This window comes from Sturnira hondurensis, unplaced genomic scaffold (assembly GCF_014824575.4).
Source record: "Sturnira hondurensis isolate 20B ecotype Veracruz unplaced genomic scaffold, ASM1482457v3 Scaffold0021490, whole genome shotgun sequence".
Lineage (NCBI taxonomy): Eukaryota > Metazoa > Chordata > Mammalia > Chiroptera > Phyllostomidae > Sturnira > Sturnira hondurensis.
The window spans coordinates 2197347-2214522 of record NW_028094121.1 but is presented as its reverse complement, the minus strand read 5'-3'; the positions used below and the strand labels follow the sequence as shown (position 1 = coordinate 2214522).

Below are 17176 nucleotides of genomic sequence, written 5' to 3'. Positions count from 1 at the left end.
GAGAAGGTGCTGTGACTGCTTGAAGTGTCAAAAATGGTTCACAAATTTTCTTGGTACTATTGATATTTCGACCAAGTAATTCTTTGCTGTGGGGCTGTCTTACGTATTGGGAGATGTTTAGCAGCGCCCCTGGCCTCTACCCACTAGAAGCCATAGTGGGAGATAGCCGACGTACTCTAAATATCCAAATCAGTAAAGTTACTGGTGAAAATGAAAAATGTGTTTTTTATTTTATGGAAAAAACTAAATGGACTTTTTGGCCAACCTATACAAGCCAAGCAACATAACTGGTTTGCCTCTAGTGTCTTTTCCTACCTAGGCCTAGAATCCAAGAAGGATAGATTTTCTCTCTCCTCAGGTATAGTTCAATTCAAGTGACAGAGTATCTGGAAACAGTTTTGGTCTTAGACGAACATTGTGGGGAAAGGGGAAACATTATGAAATCTGCAATTCAGTTATGTTATTGGAACTAGGAATGTTACTAGCAGAAAATACCAGGGTATGGTATAAGATTACCACCCCAAGAGTCCCTGATAATTTAGCTGCTATTTTAATATTTGGTTGCCAGCTAGCAGACAAAATTATACCTCTAATGTAATTTCATCTGCAAACTGAGAAAATATGGCAGCTATTTCGTTTTTCTCTGGGAAATCACCTTTGTTCAGCTCACAGATTGTTTGTTGAGATAACTTCTAGTCTGGGTGGTCCATTTTATTTTTCTCTGGCCTCACCTAGTTTCTTTCCTATTCTCCAAAACCCAAAACCTTTAATACTATACCTTTGATGGAACACAAACATTCCTTGTTTTATAATCCCATTATTCCTCCTACTAAGTCTGTTTTTTATATTACTTATGCTAATCTCTAAAGGGTAAAGTAACATCCTGAAAGATTTTAGAAAGGTGTTGGTTTATTGGTATTTTGAGCTGATCTTTATTCAGGTTGTTAATACATTTCCTTTTTAAAATCTATTATTTTTTCCTCATTATTAGTTAATGGTAGAAAGAAGAGAATTCTTTTTTTCTTGCTTGGTTTGTAAGAGGTAAAGAAACAGCCTTGCCTGTGTTTCTGCTTCCTGTGTAAGTGAGAAGAACCTATATAGATGACACTTGCATGCATTTGTCACCTAATTAGCTGAATTGACAGGAGCATGAGCTCCTGTTTTTGTCTTCTGGAATCAGAACAAAGACAGTGTTTGTTTGTTTCATTGTTTCCTGTATGGGCACCCTCCCCACACTGTAATTAACTGAACAAAACTGTTTCATGTGTGATTTATAAAAGGCCTGTATTTTTTTAATTTAAATTATTTTGTTCAATTACAGTTGTCAAAAGACTATATTCTTAACTGAATGTATTAAAGTAACAATGTAATTATTTAGTCTCCTAGTTTTTCTTTTTTAAAGTTGAAAGCCAATGTAACAGTATTGAAGAAACTTTTGAAGAGTAAAAAACCAAAATTTAAAAGTCTAAACAGTTGTAAAATATATATTCAGTATCAGTGTCATAGAGTTTGATTATGACCCGAGCCACCTTTATATACTGATTTATTTCTTTATATTGTAGGAGTTGTTTTGAATTGCTACTTTCAGTGTCTGAAACTGAACTGCCTCATGAAGTGTGGGTACTCTTTCTTCAGTCTCTGCAGGTGAGTTGATTTGGGCTCAAAAAAGGGTCTCTTTTTAGGTATCCAAGACACCTAATTAATTTCCCTCAGCAAATTAAGTTTTGAAACTGAGAACAAAAACAGGTTCATTATACATTGGTATTAAGTTTGTGAAATGGGAGACCTTTCAGATGAAGGGGATATGTTAAAAATATTTTTTTCATTTGGTTTTGTTCTCCTTTACATAACCCAGAAAACAATAAAGAAGTTTTCATTATTCAAAAACAATTTTATACAGAATACAGCTATTAAAAATGTAAAATTGTGTATGGGTATAAGGTAGCAATATTGGATCATTCATACTACACTTATCTATTAATTTCCCCCTAATACTTCAGGGATTCTGCCAAGCATTGTAAGTCAAAATAATCGTCATAAATTCTGTTCATCCATTTTATTTATTTGCTACATTGGCTCCTGTATTAGCCTGATTATCAGCTTTCTGAGGGGGAGCAGATCAGAAACTAGTAGGTTTGTGGGGGGGGGGTTAGGGTAGGAAGAAAAGAAAGTGCACTGGCAGTGGTGACAAGAGGCCAGTGTGCTTGTTACTGGTAAAGACAGAGAAACTGTTTTTTAAGAAATAGACTTATTCCCTGACTGATGTGGCTTGGTTGGTTGGGTGTCATACTGAAAAGCGAAGGGTTGCCAGTTCGTTTCAGGTCAGGGAACATGCCTGGGTTCAGTCCCATTTGGGGCACATGTAAAAGGCAATCAGTCGGTGTTTCTCTCACATATAGTGTTTCTATCCCTTTCTCCCTCCATTCCAGCCTCTCTAAAAATAAACCTTTAAAACAATCATCATATAAGTAATAATAGTTACCATTTATTTATCACTGTGTGCCAAACACTGCTCTACATGTTTTGTATCTTTTAATCAAATTACAAACCTCACAATCATTTGACTCCATTTACAAACGGGGAGACAGGCATAGATAGAGAGGTTAAATAATTAGCTTGCCCAAAGTTACACCCAGTTTATATCCGAGGTCTGTTAACTGCCTCCTTGAAGACCTGAACTCCATAGTAACTTGGAGCTGTTTCATGTAGACACAAATAAAGATCTGCATACTGACAGACACACTTGCTTATCTGGAAATTTCCTTTCTGGGATGTACGTGTATCACCCAAAATGAATATTAATCTTTTTCTCTTCAGGAAGAACAGGTTTCTTTCTTATGTTCTTGGCCTATTTTATTTTTTATTGATTGTTAGAGGGAGAGAAAGAGAAAGAAACAAGAATTTGTAGTTCCACTTATTTATGCATTCATTGGTTGATTCTTGTGTGTGTCCTGACTGGAGACTGAACCTGCAACCTTGGCATGTTGAGATGACACTCTAACCAACTGAGCTACCTGGCCAGGGCTGTCGGCCTATTTTAATCACTGTAATGTGGTACTAATTCCTCACACAATCATACAGTGGCTAAAATCATCTTTCATTCATAGCACCTTGATTTCATTACTCTTTGTTCTGAGACATGCCAATAGTTTTGTCCTGGTGTATGGCATTGTACAAGGGCAAATCTACTTAATTTATTAGGGCTGTTGCTATTATTTTTATTAGCATTCTTTGAAGAGAATACTCTCATTTCTTTATTTTCTACTTAGATAGTATGCCTGAATAAAATATTTTACTTTTGCTCTGGCTGGTGTAGCTCAGTGGATTGAACGCGGGCCTGAGAACTAAGGAATTGGGGTTCAATTTCCAGTCAGGGCACATGCCTGGGTTGCAGGCCAGTTCCCAGCAAGGGACACATGAGAGGCAACCATACATTGATACTTCTCTCTCTCTGTCTTTCCCTTCCCTTCTAAAGATAAATGAATAAAATCTTTTAAAAAATTTTACTTTTTTCCTATATAATTTTTTATCAGACAGTATATATTTTTGAATGTTTAATAAAATAAATGCAGTAGAGGTACAGATAGATATATGTCACAGTCCTTTTGAAATCTTAAAGTTGAAACCCTGAAGTTTTCTTATTTTAAGTGATGAGTCACAAGGCTATAGATGGTTTTCAGGGTACTTTTAATAAGAGAATAGTTTTACCAGAGCAGGCAGACCACAGATAGAACACTCCTTAATAACTTAAAGCAGTCTACCCTTCCAGGCCTTTCCCCTATGAATATAAAAATACACTCTTAGCCCAGGTTGGTGTAGCTTAGTGGAATGAGCATGGGCTTCGAACCAAAGGGTCACCAGCTCGGTTCCCTGTTGGGGCACATGCCTGGGTTGCAGACCAGGTACCCGGTGAGGGCCATTGAGAGGCAACCACACATTGGTGTTTCTCTCTCTTTTTCTTCCTCAAGTTTTCTTGTTTAAAAAACAATAACTCTGAAATGAAAGTTTTAAAAATTTTTTATTTTTTTTATTCTTTAAAATTTTATTTAATTATTTTTCAAGTACAGTTTTCTGTCTATTACTCCCATCCCATCCCACTCTCCTATGCTCCCCCCTCCCTCCCATTTCCACCCTTCTCAGTTGTTGTCCATGTATCCTTTATATTTGTTCCTCTAAATCCCTCCCCTATTTCCTCTGAAATTCCCTCCCCTCTCCCCTCTGGTCACTGTCCCCCTGTTCTCTATTTCAGTGTCTTTGGTTATATTTTGCTAGCTTGTTTGTTTTGTTTAGTTTAGCTTCCTGTTAAAGGTGAGATCATACGGTATTTGTCCTTCAGCACCTGGCTTTGAAATGAAATTTTTGAAATGGATTTTTTAATAAAAATGAGGCTATTTTTGGTAACTTTTTTAAACAATAATTTTATCATTAAATGAGCTTCCCCAGACCCGATATTAACATAGGATGTGGTTTTCCTACACCAACAAGCAATTCTTGGGGACTCCAGCAGGGTGTTGAAGAATTAGTTCAACTGAGTTCTGACACTGTATATCTAGAGAAGAGAGCATCAGATTCCATTGGTTAAGCATTCTGTCCTACAAGACTGCCTCCCTCCTTCTTCCCACACACATTTCAGACAACAGCCACAAACCCAGGTTGTTACTTGCACTGCTGATTGGCCAGCTATACAGATTAGCAGTTACAATGACCCCTCCAACTCAGAATGCAAAGTGCAAGTCCAGGTTGTTCCTATACTTCTGACTGACTGCCATGAACCAGAGGCTTCCCATGACCCTCTTGGGGTCGATTAATTTGCTAGAGCAGCTCACAGAACTCAGAGACACGTTTTATTTACTAGATTACTGGTTTAGTATGATAGGGTGTGACATAGGAACAGCCAGATAGGGCAATGTACATGGGAAGAGGTGGGGAACTTCCATGCCCGGGAACTGTGGATGAGGACTACATATTTTATAAATCTCAATATCGCAATCATGAACATATGTCTACAGTTGCATATATATTCAATAGATCTCTCTTTCTGATAACTACTTGGGATTCTGTTGTGTGGTTACACCATAAATTATTTGACCAAATCTCTGCTCTTTATTTAAAAAATGCTCGTTTTTGAAGATTTTATTTATTTATTTATTTAATTAATTTTATTTATCTTTAGAAGGGAAGGGAAGGAGAGAGGGAGAGAAATATCAATGTATGGTTGCCTCTGCCGAGGACACACAATGTATCGTGTGTCCCCTGCCGGGAACTGGCTTGCAATCCAGGCATGTGCCCTGACTGGGAATCGAACCGCGATCATGTGGTTCGTAGGCCCGTGCTCAATCCACTGAGCTACACCAGCCAGGGCTTATTTTTTTTTTTTAAATTTATTTATATTTAGAGAGAGGGGAAGGGAGGGGAAAAAGGGAGAGAGAAACATCAATGTGTGATTGCCTCTCACATGGCCCCCACTGGGGAGCTGGCCTGCAACCCAGGCATGTGCCCTGACTGGGAATCGAACCGACGACCTTTTGGTTTGCAGGCTGGTGCTCAATCCACTGAGCCACACCAGCCAGGGCTTAATATTTTTATTCAAAGAAATAGGTTGCGCCTGGCTGGTGTAGCTCAGTGGATTGAGCGCGGGCCTGCGAACCAGAGGATCGCGGTTCGATTCCCAGTCAGGGCACATGCCTGGGTTGCAGGCAGGTTCCTTGCAGTCTAACTACCAGCAGGGGATGCACAAAAGGCAACCATACATTGATGTTTCTCTCCCTCTCTCCTTCCCCTCTAAAGATTAATAAATAAATAAAATATTTAAAAAAAAAGAAATAGGTTGCCTGTGTGAATACTGCAGGAGCCTTTAAAGCAGAGCTGTATCATTGACTGTTAAATAATTTAGTCATGCAAAGATGTAAATGAATTGTGATCATTTTACCTAAGGGAAATTGAGGAGAACACTTGAAAGATACCCTTTAACTTAGTGGAAACACCCAAGTTTCATTCTTTGCAAGAGCAGCACCATAATCCCACAAAGCTTTAAGNGAGCTTCCCCCCCCCCCCCCCCCCCGCCACCACCAAGATACAGGTCCTTTCATAGACATGCAGATATATTTAAAAGGTGAAACTACTGTCTCTATTGCTTATTAGCTTATTTTCTATATGTGCTGTTTTTTGTTTTAGGAGTCACATGATGCATTATTGGAATTTGGGAATAATAACCTACAAATATTGGTTCATGTTACCAAGGAAGGGGTGTGGAAAAATCCAGTTCTTCTTAAAATTCTAGCTCAACAACCAGTAGAAACAGAAGAAGGTAAGCCTTAAAACCTCCTGACTGTATTGAAGGAGGACTTAGTTCTAAGAGAATTAACATTGATTTATGGGTTAAAATTTTATGAATTTTATCTGTATATTTATTCCTAGTCATTCTCTTCTCCTTGGAATAGTAAAAACTAACTATTAACATTTAATGTTTTGCCTAAGGATTCTTGCATTTTTAGATAGAGTTCTGATGTCCTTTTGCGCTTATTTTAAAATGGTGTATTGAGTAACAATGTCATACAGAGCTTCCGAGATAGAAATGCATAATTTGCTTAGACTTTGGTATATAGTAGAACTTTGCTCGTAACTTGTTCACTGGTTGCTACAGCCGAGGTCTGTGGAAAAACTGTTTAAATTTCAGAAATATTTGAACATAGTGTTTGTGGATAAATATAGATAGTGAACATTTTTATTTGCCAAATTGTCAGTTTAAGACTAGAATATTTGAGTTGTATTTGAGTTGACATTTGCATTTTAGGAACAGAAAAGTATGTAGTATCACCAACAATTGAGACTTCATTTGCTTTAAATTAATGGAAAATTAAAACAATCACATTCTGTTAAGTATATTTCTGGAATAAAAATGAGTTCAGCACAGCTTTTATTTACACTTCTGATTAATAGTTAGCTTAGGTCTTAGAACAGCCCATTTGACTCTTAAAGCCTTAAAATATCTCAGCTTATTCATTCACCAAGTTTGACAGTGTACTCTATACATGCTGTTAGGGTTTTTTTGCTTAGAGAGATTACCAATAATAGTATTCAGATTTTCTTTTGGTCCTTTTCCTCTGATAATTTTGCTTATCAGCTACATTGACAAAAAAGAAAGAATAGAAAAAGAATAGGGGCTGTTAAATAGCAGAGATTGGTGTTTATTGTTTTCTGTTGAGGTACCCAATAAATATCATTACTTTGTAAATATAGTCAGATGGAAGCCAAAATGTCACCTTTATTATTAATAAAATTTGTTACAGGGCAGAGCCAAATAGTTTCAAAAGGATCCTAGAATTTGGAAGGCCCCAGTTTAGATAAGTCTTGACAAGAGCAGAGAAGAACTCATGCTCTCTGTGGGCAGGCCCATGCCCAAGAAAAAGGGTGGAATTGTGTTAGATGTCCCCAATTTATTTTCCCCTGATGCATGCTAATCAAATACACCACCCCACCTCAGGAGTTAANTGGAAGCCAAAATGTCACCTTTATTATTAATAAAATTTGTTACAGGGCAGAGCCAAATAGTTTCAAAAGGATCCTAGAATTTGGAAGGCCCCAGTTTAGATAAGTCTTGACAAGAGCAGAGGAGAACTCATGCTCTCTGTGGGCAGGCCCATGCCCAAGAAAAAGGGTGGAATTGTGTTAGATGTCCCCAATTTATTTTCCCCGATGCATGCTAATCAAATACACCACCCCACCTCAGGAGTTAACAGTACTTAATTTCTTTTTACATAGTAAAAAAAAAAACATGAATTAGTGAGAAGCACTGTTCACCTAACATCCCATATCTGTTCAAAAAAGATTAATTAAGGACTCATTATCTGTAAGACTGAATGGGTACAGGATACCTATATACCCAAGGAATTAGTCTGAGAACCACAGTGTAAATGGTGGGCAGCCTATGGCTTACCTGCTTTCTCAATTGACCCTTACCCTAATTTCAGGTCAAAAGATGAGAAAGCATTTTTTTTACAGCTCAACTGCCCTTGCAGCCCAGATATTAACATTGGATTCTCAGAAAGCTGTGGCTATAATCTTATTTATTGTCTTCTGGTCCATATTGTAATAATCAGAAGTATAAAAATGTACATTTTTAAAATGATTTTATTTATTTATCTTTAGAGGGGAAGGAAAGGAGAGAGGGAGAGAAATACCAGTGTGTGGTTGCCTCTCATGCGTCCCCTGCTGGGAACTGACCTGCAACCCAGGCATGTGCCCTGACTGGGAATTGAACCACAATCCTTTGGTTCGCAGGCCTGTGCTCAATCCACTGAACTATACCTGCCAGGACTAAAAAATGTACATTTTTAAACCTTCAGCGAACTCCATAAATGCTTTTCAGTTCAGTTTTTTGAATTAAAAAAAAGTCTGTAAGATATTTATTGTTCCTGCCTTGAATTCTTGGTTTTGTGTGCCCCCCTGTACCTTCTCTCACCCCACCCCCCAATTTATTGCTGGAATATGTACTAAATACCAGTTGTGGACACTTCTGCCTGCCATGATTAGCAGAGACATAAAGGATTTCTCCCACCTAGATTCTGGCCCTGATAGTGAAGGCCCTTCAACCCCAACAGCCTACCACAGAAGGTGGGGATGGTGAGAATAACCCCAGACACGCCCCAAAGAAGGTTCCCAACCTGAGGTTTAATGCCCACAAAACCTCCTCTACTGCTAGCGGTGATGGCAGCAGCTGGAAGTAGGGGTAGCCCATCGCTCCAGAGACCTCAAACCCCCATCAACAGCTCAAGTGACTCCTTGAAACCTCCCATCACAAAACTGAAGAGACTCCAACTCTAAGGTCACCCAGAGTTGCTACCAACTGGTGTCTGCCAAAATTCCAAATGACTTACATCCTATAATTTATGGCTTCAAACCACAGGCTTTCTCTCCTTTTTCATGAGACTTACGAGTGCCAAAGCAGTAGCCTTTTGCTTTCTTTTCTCTCCCCTACCAAGGTTTGAAAGAAGGGGTCCCTCCTTCCTGTGGAGAGGCACCAACGCTCTCCCCTAAATCAGGCTGAGAAGGAACTGGCCAGCTCTTACTTCTTTCCCCCTGGTGGTTTAATTTTTGTTTCCCTTCTGTTCCTTACCTCTGAAGCCATTGTATTAATGGTCATGTGCTCCTTGAATCTCCAGTAAAAATAAAAACAGGCTTTCCCAATTGCGCGGGGAAAGCTGTTTTTTAAACTGGACCCTAAATGTTACCATTTTTTACATGATGAACTGTATAAAAGGTAAATTTTCATGATATTTGCAGCTGACTTTTAAATGGTTCAGACAAAGAAGAATTAGGTAAAGACATATACCAAAACAGTTCAACTGTTGAATCTAGATGGAAAAGAGGATATATGATTAAAATTTTTTGTATTAAAATATTTAGGGAAGAATACAGAAAGGTACACAGATGAGAGTGAGACTTCTCAGTGTATACTTTAAAAATAAAGTATATGGATGATTTCCTTTTAAAAATAAAAATTGATTTTAACATAACTTAAAATGATATTCAAGATTAAAATGTTAAGTTGATTTTAACATAACTTAAAATGCAAGATTGATCTATGTTAAAAATTGATATAGCAGTTTAATTATGGTTGACTACGTTGAATAAAATAGTTTTACCTCTAGAAATAACAGGTAGGATTTATAGAGTACCTGTTAGGCGATGGACACTGTATTAGTGCTTTCCTATCTCATTTAGTCCATAAAACAGGTGAGAGATTATGCATGCCCAAGGCCACAGAGTTTAGATTTGGGGGGCAGAATTTGAGCTCAGGTGAGGAGATTGAAGGTTTTTTGATTAAGGAACGATAACTATTCAGTTACTAAGTACATGGTTTTACTAAACTTCTCAAATGTACGAGATATTGGGCTTAGTCCTATAGGGAATACAGAAGTTAAGAAGACATGGTAATCACAAGTTTCTGATAATGTGGTAAGAAGGATGTCAGAGACAAGTAATAGCAACTAGTATTTAGGGTTTACTTTGTACCTGGCTCTGTGCTAAGTGTCCTATCTGCCTTACTAGTATTTCATTTACAATCCTTTCATCTCTGTGTTGTGGGTGTTACTGACCTTTTTACAGATGAAAAACTCAAGGCTCTGAGAAGTCAGTTTGACCAGCGGTCTCACAGCTAGTATGTATCAGAGTCACGGTTCACCCTCAGATTGGTGGTTCCCAAACCTTAGATTGTAACATTTGTATACTTTAAGCTTTTATTACTGTACTGAAAGAGAAATAAATCTAAGTGAGGTGAAAGAAGTAAATGTGGGGATTTAAAGGGGGAAGGGTTGTATAGATAATGTGCCTGTTTTCGGGTGTGGGATTTGTGAAAATGCTTACAACCTGGAGGGCAGGGAAATAGAGCTGACAGATGTGGCAGGAAATAATGTGCAGTAATTAGATTGGAGAGAGTTTGGAAAAGGACACACAACTAAGTTGATTTCCTTGAGGAAAGGATTTGGCAGGGAAGAATAATGCCAAATTTCATTTCTATATGATTGAGAGAATACCATTACTGAAAAAAGAAGTGAGGAATGGGGAGCTGTTTGAGTGGGAGGTATATGAGTTCTTTTGTGAAATTTAGTGCTTGTGGGACTGAATTGGAAAAATCCAAGTGAAAGTGGTTTTTTTGTCCATGCTTTTTAACCTTGCCTGCATATTAGCTGAGAAAATTAAAACCAAAGCACACACCCACCCCTGAGGTCCAGTCTGCACCTGCTGAATCAAAATCTCCAGAGTTGAAGCTCTGGCATCCAGACCTTTTTGAAGTGCCCCAGGAAATGGCACTTTCCACCTGTAAATGGTGAGAATATTAATTGGTGCAACCTCTGGAGATCAGTTTGGCAGCAGCAGTTCAGTTGTAGAAAGTTTTTCCATAGATCTACAGTCATGCGTGTGTGGAATGGTCTAGGTACAAGGCTATAAATTGAAGCATTATTGAGGGTTGCCAAAAATTGGAAACAACTTGTAAGTGTATCAGTAGGGATTGGTTAAATTACACCCACATAGTGGAATACTATTCACTTGTTTAAAGTATTGAGATAGCTCTAAATGTACAGTGATGATAGAATGACATGTATGATACATTAAGTGAAAAAAATATGACTTTGGTACTCAGAATTTTTTGGAAGTATAAACAAGAAATTGGAAGTGGTTATTGTTTCTTGGGGAGGTAGACTAGAGGACTGGAGTCAGCGTAGAAGACAGTTTTTAACTGTATACATTTTTGTTTGCCTTTTGAGTTTTGTGTCATGTACATATATGGTATTAGCTAAAAAAAGAATTTTAAAAACCTACAGTTGATTCTAGAGATGTAGTTAAGATCAGGCCAGTGGTTTACCTACCTTGCTCCCTGCAGTGGTTTAATAGTACCTGTATTACTAACTTCTACTTCATGTGTGGCCTATAGGCATGGGTATCAACTGAGAGGCTTGTTGGAAAAGCAGAATCTCAGGTCCCATACAAAACCCTACTGAAATATAATCTGCATTTTGATAAGATTCCCCAGGTGATTCAGAAGGCACTTTGAAGTTTGAGGAACACTGTTTTAGATGAGTCACTTAAAGCAGTTTGCTCATTCACAACTTGTCTTGACACACAATATTCCCATTGCTGCTCTTTAAATAATACTATGTAAAATGATGCCACACATTTGTTGAATATCTACTATTCATAAATTGAGAACTTGTCCAAAACAATGTGCAAATCAGTGCTCAGGTGCTTAATATTTAGTACTACTCAGCAGCATTTTCCAAAGTGTGTACTGAACCAGGAACATAGATTTTACATTGTACTAATAATATGTGTAAAAGGGTTCTCTGGTCAAATCAGTTTGGGAAAAATGAAGTAAATGAAAGCGGACAGTTTTCTTTATTGCAGGACTGTTCAAAGATTTGACCAAGGAATCCTTTTTTTTTCTAGGACTATCTCTCAGGTCTTTTGGTCGGTGGAACACACTTTGAGAAATGCCTGGTTTAGAGGAAAGAGCACCACTGGCTTTGGAATTTTTGGCAAGTTACCTAATTTCTCTGAATATTAATTTTTCTAACCTTAAACTGGGGATGATAAGACTTGCCTTGGTGGTGGTGTGAGGAATAAACGAGAGGTATATAAAAACTGAGTTTAAAGGTTGGTACCTCATAAGTGTAAGTTGTAGTTGTTAATACAACGTAGGTCACTTTCTTCTTTTTCTTGCACTTATGTTTATGGTTCATTTCACTGTTTCTTACTACCCTTATCAGAAAATGAGGAAGGATGTCACATAATAAATTTTGATGAAATGATAATAGCTTTATTAAAAGGTTTGATGTTCCAAATAAAACTGAGTAATGTGGGAAGCTTTAGCAAACTTATTTTATTTTGCTCTCTGCTCTATCAGATGAGCATTGAGACTAGATCCAATTTCCCATTACATCAACTAAATTTTTATTTCACTAAAACAAACATCAAAAGATACCAAAATTCATCTTAACCATGACATATTATGTGGTATGCTATTAAATTGTTTCATTTTTCCTTTTTTCTAGTCAATAAATTGATTGCAGAAGAAGGACCTTTCTTTCTGCAGATGCGAATAAAACATTTGTTGAAATCTAACTGCATCCCTCAGGCTACTGCTTTATCAAAGCTATGTGCAGAATCTAAAGAAATTTCCAATGTGTCATCTTTTCAGCAAGCCTATATCACATGCTTATGTTTTGTTCTCCCCAATGAAGATGCTATTAAGGAGGTGAGTAAAGCAAGTAACTTCTGTTGTCATTCACATTTACTAAGAATTTTAATAGAATTTGATAAATGTTGCATGGCAAGGTGAAAATCAAGACTCTTTTCTCAGGCTATTGAAAAATACTATTTTAATTGTATATTTAACTGTTCAACAGATTGAATATAAAGTTGTTTCTTAGGTAGATTTGAAAAGTAGGTAATGTAAAGAATATGCAGATGGATGTATGTTTGGGTAATGGCTTGCTTTAAATGTGAAAGTTGTTTTTACATAAAGTAATGATTTTTCTGGTTTGAGAAATGCAGAAATAACAGATAAACTAAAGAGAATGGCACTTAAGTCTAGCTTAAATTACTCTTACACATTGAACTGTAAGCAAAGAGAGGTAGGAATTTGGAACCTATGAATACATTTCGAGCAGTGATTAAGAGGACAAACTGGATACTGTAGAAAATAATAAAGTGATTAAATCTTTTAAAAAACTTATCAGTCATATTGCATTCTTTTTTTAAATTATATTTTATTGATTATGCTATTACAGTTGTCCTGGTTTTCCCTCTTTGCCCTCCAGCACCCCCCATTCCCTCAGGCAATGCCACTACCTTGTGTCTCTGGGTCCTGTGTATAAGCCCTTTGGCTACTCCATTTCCTGTACTGCACTTTACATCACCATGGCTATTCTGTAACTACCAGTTTGTAAATCTTAATCCCTTCACCTCTTCACCCATTCATTCCTCCACACCCCCCTCCCATCTGGCAACCACCAAAATACTCTATTGTTCTGACTGGTTTTGCTAGTCTGAGAAGCTCTTTATCTGTCCTTCAATTGTAAACGATAGCTTTGCTGGGCAGAACAATCTTGGTTGTAGGTCCCTACTTTTAATGACTTTGACTATTGCTTGCCATTCTTTCTGGCCTTCAAAATTTCTTTTGAGAAATCAGCCAACAGTTTTATGGCAGCTCCCCTGTAGGTAACTAACTTCTTTTCTCTTGCTGGTTTTAAGATTTTCTCTTTATCTGTAACTTTTGGCATTTTAGTGATGTGTCTTAGAGTGGGCCTTTTTACATCCATCTTGTTTGGGACTCTGTGCTTTTGTTATTTTTTCAAACAGATTTCTTGCTCCTTCTCTTCTCCTTCTGGCACTTCTATAATGCAAATGTTGGACCTCTTGAAGTTGTGCCAGAGACTGCTTACACTATCCTCATTTTTTTTTTAAGTTTTCTTTTCTTCTTCTGATTGGCTGTTTTTTGCTTCCTTATGTTCCACACTATTGATTTGATTCTCAGCTTCATCCACTCTATTGTTGTTTCTCTGTAAATTGTTCTTCATTTCAATTAGTGAAACCTTCGTTTCTGACTGGATCTTTTTTATGCTGCTGAGGTCCTCACTAAGTTTCTTGAGCATCCTTATAACCAGTGTTTTGAACTCTGCATCTGATAGATTGCTTATCTCCATTTTGTTTAGCTCTTTTTCTGAAGTTTTGATCTGTTCTTCTATTTGGGCCATGTTTCTTTGTCTCCTTGTTTTGGCAGCCTCCTTATATTTGTTTCTGTGTATTAGGTAGGGCTGCTTTGACTCTGTCTTACTAGTGTGACTGATAATGTAGGTATTCTTCAGGGTCCAGTGGCACAGCCTCCACTATCACCCAAGCTGGATACTCAAGGTGTACCCTTCATGTGGGCTGAGTACACCCTCCTCTTGTAGTAGAGGCTTGGTTGCTGTTGGCAGATCAGTGGGAGAGATTTACCCAGGCCAGTCTGCTGCAAGGATGGACTGTGACCACTGACCACCCAACCTCCACCCTCCGTGGAAGATCAGCTGTGCAGGGGTAGGGTGGTGGTGTTTTGATGTGGTCTGTAGCTGTCCACTGGGTGCATTGGTACCAGGCTTTCCTGGGTGGTGCAGGGCACGGTCAGTCTACATCTGTGTTTTGCCTGGGGCTAACCTGCATGAGTTATAAAGCAATCTGAGTTGGCTGCTACTTGTGCTGGGCTTGGAGATTCCCGGGTGAAGCCAAGCTGTGAATCTAGGCTGGCTGCTGCTAATGCAGTTTGTGACTCAACTGAGGACAGTTGTTGCCTGTTTGATAGGATTTAGGAAGTTGTGAAGTATGAGCCAAGACTAGCCATTCATATGTAAAAGCAGCTTGAGTGGGCCCAGAAGTTGAGGTGGGTCTCTGGGGATATCCACAGCCCGGTTGAACAACATTAGCCCGGTTGATGCAATCTCAGATCTGGCACCAGCTTGCCTGCTCTATTGGGGGAGGATGGTGTAGAAAAGAGATGAGAGTCCTTGTGTGGATTCTTTTAGGAGGAACTGCTCGGGGCTCCAGCAGTTTCTTCTACCAACTCAATCCCTGCTGGTTTTTACAGCCAGAAGTTGTGGGGACATATCTTTCTAGCTCAGGAACCCTGGGCTGGGGGCTTGGTGTGGGGCTGGTACTCCTCACTCCCAGGGTATCCCTCCCAAATTTTTATCCATCACACTTGGGTGAGGGATTAGCCCATTCTCTGCCTGCATGCCTCCTGCCAATCTGGGTGGAAATAGTTTCTTTAATTCCATAGTTTTCATATTTTCATTCAACTTGATTTCTGGTGGTTCTGAGCAATGATTGTTCTATATTTTAGTTGCAGTTTTGATGTGGTTGTGTGAAGAGGTGAACCATGCCTGCCTATGCCGTCTTGACCAGAGGTCCTTAGATTGCATTCTTTTTTTTAAGCACGAATCAGTTTTCCATAGAAAAGTTAAAATTAGTTTTCTCTAATAGTTTTTGTTAAATTATACAGAGAAAAATGAGAACATCGTAGGCTGTAATTTGTCTCCTCCCTTTACTTCTCTTTCTTGCCATTCAGTTCTGACATATGGATTCTCATTTTACCTCTACACTGAACCTTCTTGTTAAGAATAGGAATCCCAGAGATCTGGGTCTATGACGTAGTCATTCCACATCATAGTAATGTAGAATTAATTATTTTATGACAGGTCGGGCTGTAAATATCCTCCTCTCAAAATGCAGTGCTCTCTCTTTCTGCCTCACTCCTTTTACCATAAAGACCCCACCAGGACCAACAATCTGTTCATACCGTCACCCTTTCACTCTCCCCACCCTCTCCATGTTCTCACCTCCTGCTTTACTTCGTTTTCCGAGTCATTGTCACCACTCTTTATATACACCCTCAATTCCTCTGCTGCTCTCTCCCTTAATTGTGCTTATTTGACCAACCAATATCCTGCTGATCCCTAAATTTCCACAAATTCTATGCCTGTTTTTAAGATTTTATTTATTTATCCTTAGAGAGGGAAGGGAAGGAGAGAGAGAAAGATCAATGTATGATTGCCTCTCGTGGGTCCCCTGCTGGGAACTGGCCTGCAACCCAGGCATGTGCCCTAGACTGGGAATCGAACCAGTGACCCTTTGGTCCTCAGGCCCGTACTCAATCCACTGAACTACACCAGCCAGGGCACAAACTCTGTATCTTAACCTGCACCAGTGATGCCAAACTTGTCTGGAGGAACACTTGCCAACTAATTTTACTTTAAATCACTCACTGTATTTCTTTAGTCCATTCATTCTCCCATTCTCTTAGATTACTATTTCATACTTGTTCTTTCTCTTCAAACCATACTATAATTTGTGTCCCATGTCACTGTTTATGAACTTTCTACCTATATCTCTGAGGAAATTCAGGCAGTTAGTTATAAGACAATTTCTGTAAGCTCCTTCCACGACGTCTGTTCAGCTGCTTACATCTGTACATATACACCTTCTCTTCTGTTACTAAGGATGAACTAACTATACCTGTCCTTCAGTTTAGGTCAGTCCCCTTGACTTCTGTATCAAATCCCATCTGCTCTTGCCCCCTCAAGGGTAATGTTATAGCAGTTCCCCTTTTCTCTCCTACATCATCAGTTTTAACCTCTGCTATAAAGATTTATGTTGTTGTTTTTTCCATCTTAAAAAAAAATCTTAAGATTACATTTTTCTACCATCCCATTTCTCTCCAGGCCCTTCAGAGTAATTTCTTGAACAAATTGTCTAAATTTACTGTTTAACACTTTTCTCCCTGATTGTTTTTTAATATGATGTTCACCCTCGCCAGTTTACCACATCACTTATGTCTGATGAAGAGTTCTCAGTTTTCATCTACTCAATCTGAACTTCTTAACTTTGTCTTTTAAACTTTTAACAGTTTTTCCACTTGGTTCTAGGTTACCACACTCTTGGTTTTCTGTCTACCTGATTGGTTGTTCTTTCTCAGTTCTACCTGTACTCTAGGACTCTGTTTTTGAGTGTCCTCTCTTTTCTATCTATACTTACTCCCTCGGTGATCTCATCTAGACTCATGACGGTAAGTACCAACTATGATCTAAATCCCAAATGTTTTATTTCCAGTCCAGTTCCCTCCTCTGAACTCCAGGCTTGTATA

General features: G+C 38.4%; 1 protein-coding gene across 2 annotated transcripts in view; it reads left to right on the top strand.

Annotated features, from left to right (window-relative positions):
* Positions 1-17176, top strand: part of RLF (RLF zinc finger) — an 85784-nt gene that overhangs the window by 32116 nt on the left and 36492 nt on the right. The window contains exons 3-5 of one of the 2 annotated variants that reach the window (XM_037032569.1): positions 1563-1644; positions 6175-6307; positions 12552-12754. In XM_037032569.1, coding sequence (XP_036888464.1) covers positions 1563-1644; positions 6175-6307; positions 12552-12754 — 418 coding nt within the window. Of the gene's footprint in view, positions 1-1562; positions 1645-6174; positions 6308-11946; positions 12036-12551; positions 12755-17176 lie in introns of those variants that run through there. The other variant, XM_037032570.1, reaches the window with a different exon arrangement.